Source organism: Mastigoproctus giganteus, chromosome 11 (assembly GCF_048544385.1).
Source record: "Mastigoproctus giganteus isolate SK-2022 chromosome 11, ASM4854438v1, whole genome shotgun sequence".
Classification (NCBI taxonomy): Eukaryota; Metazoa; Arthropoda; class Arachnida; order Uropygi; family Thelyphonidae; genus Mastigoproctus; species Mastigoproctus giganteus.
This window is the reverse complement of record NC_143585.1, coordinates 26,792,848-26,803,644: the sequence shown is the minus strand read 5'-3', so window position 1 is coordinate 26,803,644 and position 10,797 is coordinate 26,792,848. Positions and strand designations below refer to the sequence as shown.

At 36.8% G+C, this 10,797-nt stretch overlaps 1 protein-coding gene across 4 annotated transcripts in view; it reads left to right on the top strand.

Annotated features, from left to right (window-relative positions):
* Positions 1–5,443: 5,443 nt before the first annotated feature.
* LOC150077824 (esterase OVCA2) overlaps positions 5,444–10,797 on the top strand; it is a 32,951-nt gene continuing 27,597 nt past the window's right edge. For 2 of the 4 annotated variants that reach the window (XM_090384963.1, XM_090384966.1), the window contains exons 1-2: positions 6,000–6,082; positions 9,863–9,928. In XM_090384963.1, coding sequence (XP_090241089.1) covers positions 9,905–9,928 — 24 coding nt within the window. In that variant the 5' untranslated portion in view covers positions 6,000–6,082; positions 9,863–9,904. Of the gene's footprint in view, positions 5,593–5,999; positions 6,083–6,818; positions 6,905–9,862; positions 9,929–10,797 lie in introns of those variants that run through there. The other 2 variants (XM_090384964.1, XM_090384965.1) reach the window with 2 other exon arrangements.

Here is a 10,797-nt window from a genome sequence, read left to right as displayed (position 1 = left end):
CCTCCCAAGGATGTACAAGTTCCTGACCAGCTGCATAACTAAGAAGATATCTGATCACTTAGAGAGTTAGAACATAATGGCCGAACAGTAGAAAGGATGCAAGCAGAGGAGCAAAGGATACAGGAAGCAATTAACCACAGATGTGGAGCAAGCCTTCAAGAAGCACCGCAACCTATACGCGGCCTACATCGATTACCGCAAGGCCTTCGACTCCATACCTCATACCTGGCTAATAGAGACCCTGAAGGTCAACAAGGTCAATCCGATAGTGACCAGCTTCCTAGGAGCAACAATGGCGAAAAGGAGTACCACCATTAAAGTCGAGAACATCACAACCAGGCCAATCCCCATTAGAAGAGGAATCTTTCAGGGAGTTGCTCTGAGCCCACTATGGTTCTGTCTAGCACTCAACACCATGTTCACCATGTTCAACAGCAGCAAGTATGGATATAACCTGAAAGAAGGAAGAAAGAACCTGTACACCCTCACCCACCTGATGTACATGGATGACATCAAGCTCTACGCGGCAACCGAGAAGCAACTCCAGCAACTACTCCGGATAACCGAAGAATTCAGCAAGGACATTACGATGGAATTTGGTCTAGAAAAATGCAAACCCCACACACTGCACCAGGGAAAATTGGTTGGCCAAAACTGCTGCTGACTGGTAAAGAGATGAGAGCTACGACAGATCTACAAATACCTAGGGATGATGCAGGCTGAGCATTTGGAACACATAGATAAAATAGCTTCCAATGCATGGCTCAGAAACTGGACGCTCTTCCCTGAGACTGAAGGATTTATGCTCGCCATCCAAGACCAGATAATCAACACCAGGAACTACAGAAAATACATCGCCAAAGAGCCCGGAATGTTCGATGACACATGTCGACGATGCCTCCTGCCCTCAGAAACGATCGAACACATCACCTCAGGATGCAAGGTGATAACCGAGACTGTACACTCATAGATACGACCAGGTAGCCAGGATGATACATCAGAAGCTAGCAAGGAAATACCAGTTGATGAAAGAAAGTGTACCGTATTACAAGTATGAACCCTAGGCAGTACTAGAGACCCCAACCCAGAAGCTGTACTGGGATCGCGCCATAATAACGGATAGGACAATCCCGCACAACAGTCTGGACCTAACTGTTGTAGACAAGAAGCAAAAGTGTACTTATCTGATTGGCATAGCAGTACCCAACACTGGCAACCTGCAGAAAACCCATGGAGAAAAAATCAGGAAGTACAAGGAAATCAAGAAGTGCTGGACCGAAAAATATCATCAGAGACTCAGAAGCCTGCTGAAAGCAAAATTGAATGGTGAGAACAAATTTAAAGAGATAAACACCTATGCAGCTTCAGTAATAACATACACATTCGGGGTAATAGATTGGACTAACACCGAGCTAGAACATTTCATGCGAAAGACAAGTACAATGATGACCAAGAGTCACCAATACCACCCGAAGTCAGCAGTGGAGAGAACAATACCTCGGAAACAGGGAGGAAGGGGACTGATAGACCTGACAGAACAACAAAAAACAGCGATAGTTAACCTGAAGGGTTACTTCCAGAACAACACAGCACCAGGCCATGAGGAAGATAGATAAGTGGTATACTTCACTCAACCTGAGCGAGGAAACTCCTCCCGCCCAAAAGGTACAAGAAACGAAGATAGAAAGATGGGCAAAGAAGACACTTCATGGCAGACACTACAATGACCTCCATCAAGATCACATCGATAACATTGCGGAGTGGAACCCCCCAATCAGGGAGAAATAATATAAGAGCAACAATAATGATAATAATAATAATAATAATAATAATAATATATATTACAGGACAGTTCATGTGAAGATACTACTAATTCAATTTGCAGATTACGTGTAATTTTCTTCTTCCATATGTAATGAGAAAATTCATAAATTAAAAGAATTTCAATATATATACTGCCCTGCCATTAATATCCGGGCACCCCTCCATGGATGGAGAAACAGGTCCTATGCAAGTAACACATCACAGAACCTGCTATAAATATGCACACTGGGCTTCGAACAGACAATTGCAAAAGTGGGTATGCAAGATGACATGTTCAACAGAATTAACTCAACTGTTCAAGAGAATTGATCATCTCAATAAATGCAGTGGAAAACGGCCATCAGAACGGCCAGTCTGATGGCCGTTCCTGGGTGGGGAATGCCAGCGGAACAATTCCTTCCTGATTGTATCCTTCCAACAATGAAGTTTTGTGGAGGCAGTGTCATGGTATGGGGCTCCTTTTATGGTTTGGCTTGGGCCCATTAGTCGTTATCGACAAAACCATGAATGCTGTACAATACGAGTATATCCTGGACAATTATGCAATTCCAACATTATGGCAATACTTTGGGGAAGGCCCATACCTGTAATACCAAGACAACGCTCCATGCCATACTGCTCGAGTCGTAACAGAGTGGTTTGAGGACATGGGTGTGGAAAAGTTTGATCGGCTATCAGTGAGGACTGATCTGAACCCTGTCGAGCATCTTTGGTATGTACTGGATCGTCGGGTACGTGCACGTCGAGATCGCCCAAAGATCGAGGCTGAACTTGTGGCTGCGTTAAAGGCCTAGTGGAGGAACATGTTACCTGACATTTATATAGAAAGCTGGTTGAGAGTATGCCGCAAAGATTGAAGGCCGTCATAAAAGCAAAAGGTTTCAGCACAAAATGTTAATTAACAATAAAAGCCTTTTTTTTTTTTTTTAGACGCAGGCGTTCGGATATATATATATTTTATTTTATTTTATTTTTATTTTTTGTAGTAATGCTAACTCAAATAAATAGTGATCTTAATGAAAGAATGCTGTATTACTTTAAAAATAAATAAATAAATAAAATAACCAACTCAGAAAATCAGTCCAGATTAATCAGTCCTGATTTTCTGAGTTGGACTTAATCAGTCCAACTCAGAAAATCAGTCCACTAATACATTATATATATATATATATATATATAATGTATTAGTGGCTCTGGTATGCAGGTAAATGATACAGGGTTCATAGGATGCCAGACCTAAACCAATAAATAAATAAATGAAAAGAATTAAATAAAAATTAAAACCGAAGGAAAAAGCAGTTCAATTTATTCATTATTATATCGAAACCAAAACAACAGTTGAATTAGTCAAAATGACAGATGTAAATTTATGGAGTTAAAGTAAAATAAGTAATATTTTAAAATATAATGGCCATGCATTGCCTAGAAGGATATTAAGAACATAACAGTGATGTGTGCCAGTTGCCATAAACATTAATAAATACAGAATTGTATGTGAACACTATTGGATTAAGGTGGGTGATAATAAAAGGTTTCAATTCAGTGAGACAGTGTCACTGGCCTCATTGTACTCACAGAATTCTACTGAAACTGCTATAACTAGCCAGTAGTGTGTATATAAAAGTAGACCTGAGCCCATAGTGTGTATATAAAAATCTTTATTTATTAATGTTAATTGCAACTGGCACATAGAACGCTAGGGCTCACATCTGGTGGGTATGGGCTTAGCACACCTAGGGTTCTGAGCTGGATATTATCATTCTTCTCTTTCATGGTGATTCCCTTCTACTTTTGTCTCTCTCTCTCTCTCTCTCTCTCAGGATAACTCGGGAATTTTTTTTTTGGCTGGTGCAGCATAAGCTTCAGACTTCCTTGCACCATATAGCTAATAATAATAATAATAATAATAATAATAATAGCGGTCTTGTAGCTACAATAAAGAAAGTCACTCCTGAAGCTAAGTTCACTCACTGCAGTATTCACTGTGATGCTTTGGTTACAAAAGAAATACTCGAAGAACTGAAAACTGTTTTAGATCAGTCGGTTAAGATTGTTAATTTTTATTAAATCCCGTGCACTAAATTTGCGAATGTTCAAAATTTTATGCCAAGAGATGGGGAGTGATCACGAAAAACTACTACTGCATTAGCGAAGTTAGATGGTTGTCCCGAGGTAAAGTTTTAAATCGTCTTTTTGAACTTCGATCGGAAGTGCCAGTTTTCCTTTGCGATTCAAAATGTGAATTAAAAGACTATTTCTTTGATGAATTACGGTTAGCTAGATTAGCATATTTAACTGATATTTTTGGAAAACTTAATGATCTGAGGACTTTACGAGGGCCAAATGTGACCCTTTTCACTGTTAGTGACAAAATAAATACAAAAAAACAAACAAAAAAAACTTGAGTTAATCAGAAAGACTTGGATAAAAAGGTCTTAAGTTTCCTACCAACTTCAGAAAATTTTCTTGGAGAAAATAATTTAACATTGCAACATGAATTAGTATCAAATATAAAGTCATTGTTTTCAGTTAATACATAATTTCAAATTGTATTTCCCTGAAGATTACAAAAAGAAAACTGATGCAGGAATCCATTTTCTACAGATAATGTACCAGAATATCTTTCTTCTGAAGGAAAAGCAACCATTAGAAATTTCTTGTGACAAAAATTTAAGGGATTATTTCAAAAACAACACTTTAATCAACTTTTGGATTCAGCATAAGAAAGATTTTAAAGAAATTTCAGAAAGAGCAATAAAATTTTTAATGCCATTTTGTTCGACATATTTACAGCGTGAAACAGGATTTTGTTTGTTTTTATGCTTTATTTATTATTATTATTAGCCATATGGTGCAAGTAAGCCTGAGACTTTTGCTGCACCAGCCAAAACAAAGAAATTGAGTACCCTGAGAGAGAGGTGGGAATCACCAAAAGAGAGATGAATGATGATATCCAGCTCAGGACCCCTAGGTATGCCAAGCCCATACTCACGAGATATGATTCATTTTGGAGTCAAATTTACGTTTGAAATTAAGTAAAATAGAACCAGATATAAAGGTACAAACTATCAAACAAGCTCAAGTGTCACATTAAATCAATTAGTTTTGTTAAATCTTTGTTCAAGTCTCCCAATTTAGTGCATTGAATCACCATGTTAATCAAGCATTTTGTAGTTTATTTTGTATTGGTTTGTTTAAAATTTGTTATTTAATTTGTTCAAATTTTGTATTAAAAATGAAATAAAAATATGTATAATTTATAACACAGCCTTTTTAGTTTTAAATTATATCAGCCATATTATTATTATTATTATGCCATATGTAGTGCTGCCGTAGCCTAGTGGTCAGGCGCGCGGGTGCATAAGTACACGTGCCTTGAGTGACCGGGGTTCAAGCTCGTGACTGCTGAATACGGTGCTGTTTCTTGTATTCTGTCTATCTTGTGAACTCCTCTGATCATTTGGTCGTCCCGGAGTATAAACAGAAAATTTATTTATATGGTACAAGGAAGCTTGAGGCTTATGCTACACCAGCCAAAAAATATTTTCTGATATTATTGTTATTATATACCCTGAGAGAGAAAGAGAGAGAGATAAAACGGAATCACCAAGGAAGAGAAGAATGATGATATCCGGCTCAGGACCCTGGGTATGCCAAGCCCATACTCACCAGATGTGAGCCCTCGGAGTTATGCGAATATCTTGACTTTTCCTCTTAATACATACCACGTAAAACTACTGCATAGCGAAGTTAGATGATTGTACAGAGGTAAAGGTTTAAATCGTCTTTTTGAACTTCAATCGGAAGTGCGAGTTTTCCTTTGAGATTCAAAATTCAAATTCACATTTTGAATCGCAAAAGAAAACTCGCGAAATGTGAATTTTAAATGGCAAACCGAAATTTTTCAATTTAGTTTTGGTGGTACAAGCAAAAAGGTTGAGAACAGCTGCTTTACGCTAAAGTAACCGATTACCTAGTCGTCGATCTTCTTTCAGTATTCGAAGAGTTTTAAAGTTACATTTATATCTAAATATAGGAAAACATCCTATAATAATTATAGGAGATTATTCAATTTGTGAGATTACATTACATCCAAGCGATTCAGTTTATAGATTATATATCCAAGCGAGCTAGTTCCCACCATGAATATATGAGTGACTGAGCGGATTCGATGAGCTATTCGAAACCTGTTATTCGGAACTGAATGTTGCGCCCTCTTTGCCAGTCTCAATGACGGCCATAGTAGATAACGTGTGGTGTAAGGGATTTACCGTATATTCAGAATGAATTAAAACACAAATTTTTTATACCGTTTTCATTTTTAATTTATTGCGCTTATATTTGCGATATTTTGCTACATGCTCTAGATTTTCATACTGTCGTTGCGGGGTTATTTTAAATTTCCAGTTCTTTCCTGTGGGTTTATTTCTAATTTGCTGCTCCCGCGGCTAAGAAAATTACATACCCGTGAAAAATAAAAAAATATATATTTAGTTTTAAATTATAAACCACAGTAAATTAACCTATAAGATTCAATTATATTTTCGATCCTAAGATTCTTTTTTGGAAAAATCCTACTTATACTGTAATTTAAAAAAAATCACTAAAATATAAATTGCAATTTCTGAAATCGAAGGAGGGGAGTAAAAACCTCCAGGCAATTTAAAATTCTAGCAGTTGCAAAAATAAAAGAAAGGATGAGGAATTGTGTGGACTTTTTATAAATGATACATCTTTTAAAAGCAGCACAATTGTTCTATAGTAGATTAATGGGAAGTAAGGAACCATGTAATACACCTTGTTCATGGCATTGATACATTTAGAGCAGAGAAATTCTTAACCTTTCTGTATGGGCACCTTCCTGCCAGTTTTGCCCTGTCATCTCACCATCTCTTTATTATTATTAGTTATATGGTGCAAGGAAGCCTGAGGCTTATGTTGCACCAGCCAAAAAAAATTCCCGAGTTCCCTAAGAGAGAAAGCAAGACAGAGAGAGAAGTAGAAGGGAATCACCAAGAAAGAGAAGAATGATGATATCCAGCTCAGGACCCTGGGTGTACCAAGCCCATACTCACCAGATGTGAGCCTTATTCTAGTTGCAATTTTTGTAAATGAAGTAGATGCTCATTAAATTCGGTTTTGAAAAAACCATGCTACCCTACACATTTGAGTATTATAACAGCTTGAAGAGGAACAGATGAAGCAAAACAAATTGTGTATTTTAGGTGACTTTGCTATGAAATTCCATATGAAAGTCCTCCCTCACCTTCCCTAAGGAGATGAGAGAGGAGTTTCATAGCAATTTGGAGGGCTGACCTCCTCTATGCTGATGTACCAATAATAACAACATGACCCCTCCTAGGGATATGAGTTTCACTGATTTCAAAAACCCCTGACTTAGAACAATAACTAATTAAAAACACCCTTCTCTGCCTCCCCATTTGACCACATGTATAGTAAATTGCCTACAATCACTGCTTCAGTTTATATAAAAAGTAGTCACATAAGATTCCCAAAATTCTGAAATATGCTTAGCCCATATGACTCTATAAACTTCATATATACCAGTAATTAGTATTCTCTCAGGGGTGGCATTCTGATTTACTTTGTAATCAAGGATGAGTGCTAGGTTCAGTGGTGTGGATATTTCAGTGCCAGTAGTGAATTTTTGATTAGGGAATTATGTTTAAGGCAAATGCTTAACTTTCTGCTAGTTGTATGGTGTCTGACAGATGTCACTATTTTTTTTTTTAATTTATAAATTAAATCATAAATTGCAGTTGATTGAGGCAAAAATAATTCATCAGTGTTTTTTCATAGTTGTAGTGGCATATGATGCAAGAAAGCAAACTTATAAAGCATCAGCCAAAAATAAAACATTCCATATCCAGTTTGTTTAGTTCTTCCTTATTTATTCAAACTGCTTCCTTCCACAGCAACAGATGGAAGTTTGTTCCAACAATCAGCCATCCACTGGCTGAAGGCAAGCCTTCCCACACCCAACCAGCAACTATCCTTCCTCAATTTGAATCTATTCACCCTTGTGTGTAGTCTTATAAAGCATCAGCCAAAAATGAAATAAAGCATCAGCCAAACTTATAAAGCATCAGCCAAAAATAAAACATTCCATATCCAGTTTGTTTAGTTCTTCCTTATTTATTCAAACTGCTTCCTTCCACAGCGGCAGATGGAAGTTTGTTCCAACAATCAGCCATCCACTGGCTGAAGGCAAGCCTCCCCACACCCAACCAGCAACTATCCTTCCTCAATTTGAATCTATTCACCCTTGTGTGTAGTCTGAGCAAGAGGAAGAATGCCAGCATTGAGCTTGCTCAATCCCTTCAAAGTCTTAAATACATCAATCAAATCACCTTGCAGGTGCACACTCTCCAGATGCTGCAACCTGCAGAACTGAAGCCTCTTTGTAAGACTACCCTTTCATTACCTTCACCAATCTCATTGCCCTTTCTTGTACACATTCCAGCAGATTCACATCCTTCCCAAAATATGGATCTCTGACCTGTATGCAGTACTCAAGATGCTACTTAACCTTATACAGTGGGATAATCAATGTCTTTTCCCTATTAGCAAAGTTCCTGTATATCATAGACAAAACTCCATGAGTGGTGCCGGGCCTGTCCACATTGCCCAGAGAACTCCATGTCTGACTGCACAATTACTCCCAGTTCTTTTTCATTTTTCAGTACCCTATGTGTAGTAGACAGTTGTTATAATTAATTTTGGTAATAATTATTGATATCCAAACAACCAGAATGATATAAGTTGAAATAGAGGAGAGTGTATAATGTTTCTAGAAGTGTGTTTACAGGCTGGTTCATCTTTTACAGAATAAAAAAAAAAAACACAGTATTCTACAGAGAAACCCTATACCTCTGCTTGAAAATGATTACTGCATTATCTCTCTTATTAAGTATTTAAGCTGAGGATAATTACCACAAGAATCAGCACTACAAAATAATATACTGTCCCAACTAAATTCTTAAAGAAATTAAGGTTTCAAAATTTTCTCGATGTCTTTAATTTTATTATTAATGATATTTATCTAAGAAGGACTTTCCAAAAAGAATTTATTTATTTCTAATATGTGAGGGCGAGATAATAATAAATCTATAAAACTACTTTTTCCTCTTTAAGATATGAGTGGTTATGATAGCAGTGTTTGTTAATATGAGTGCAAATGCTGATCATGAAACTGTGAATGTATAGTTTCATTATATAAAAAGGATCACCATCCACCAGAATGGTAGATGGCAATCCTGCTGACACAGAATCCTTGGCTCAATTCTCTGCGATGGTAGTAATTTTTAACAGTTCCAAATGAAAATTCATTGTTTTTTCGCTCCATTGAACTTGAATAAACAAATGAAAACCGGCTAATCAGATGTTAACTGACAAATTATTCAGTATCTATAGCTTGACCAAAAAGATTTTCCATACTCTACAGTAACAAAACTAAAGGATAGGGAAACAAAGCTCTCTTTATACTTGCATCACATGCTCAACTCTGCATACTTTCTCCCTCTGTCTTCTTTGCATCGTCACTTGGCAAGAAAATATAGTTTTGCTTTAGTTCAGTAGCTTCCAGCTGCAGCTCAAGCAGCATTAAAATTAAACCTGAAAAAGGATTTCGACATCAGGGGTTGACCCTGCTGATTTCTGTCTGATTCTGCCAAGGGGTATTGGGAACATCATGGACCCTGAGGAAAACAGCCTCATCAGGCTGGTTTGCCTTTTCTCATGGGTAATTTGGACTTCAATTCTGGGCATCCTTCCCAATGTCCAAGTTCTGGGGAATTGTTTCACCCTCCCCTCACCCACTGCCCTTACTTTCATCTCTTTTATATTTTAATTTATACCCTCCACCCCTCCATTTTGTAAATAGAGAAGGTGAAGGTTAGTAATAAGTGCAATTTTTAAAAAAAAAATGCTTTATTTAGATGGATCATTACCAGTTTTCAGTTTTGAATATATATAGAATGAATTGAAAGAATAAAGTAATTATTTTTTTTTTTATTAGGAAGCAGAAACAGCATTTGTGATTATTTTGCCTTGGGATAAAATGGATATTGGCAGAAAATTAAAGGTATGATTTACTTGTAAGTTGTGTAATAGATGGCACTTCATAATTTGCTGAGAATGCCTTGAATATTGAATATTTAGTCTACGTAGATCTTTCTATCATAACGGAAATGAACTTTTGATTTGTTTATATCTAGAGTTTAATGCAGTGGTAGTTATGCGAACACTTACTCGGGGCATATGTGAGGCTTATGCTGCACCAGGCAAAAAAAAAAAAAAAAAATTCTGAATTACCCTGAGAGAGAAGCAGAAGGGAATCACCAAGAAAGAGAAGAATGATGATATCCAGCTCAGGACCCTGGGTGTGCCAAGCCCATACTCACTAGTTGTGAGCCCCTGGGGGTAAGAACTTCGTTGACAGGGGTAGGATGTTCCAATTAAAATAAATTCATCACAATAGAAACACAAACAGCATAGCAGCGTTTTGAGAAGTCACTGTTTCTTGTCAGGTTCTACAGAGTAGATTAAAATACTGGTCAAAATTAGAAATTAATTATGATGAATATAATTTCATCAATTTTTTATATATACATAAAATTACAAAAAATAAGATTAATATGACAAAGGTACTGAAATTATTGGGTTACTCCTCTGGGTTGTGAGTAGGGGGATTGGGGTGAAAAGATATAACCAACATTAGAACAATTAAATTAAATACTTGTAAGATGCTGAAGGGATTCCCATCCCTTAAAGAATGGCTATCCTTTTAATAAAATTCTTAGAGTACATCTGAAAGGCTATCCTTTTATTAAAAGGATAGCCTTTCAGATGTACTCTAAGAATAAACAATAGTTCAGAAGACATTCAGAAATAAGAACTAACTACATGTACTGATTATTAGCTGTATCTGATTTATTTTTCCATGTATCTTAT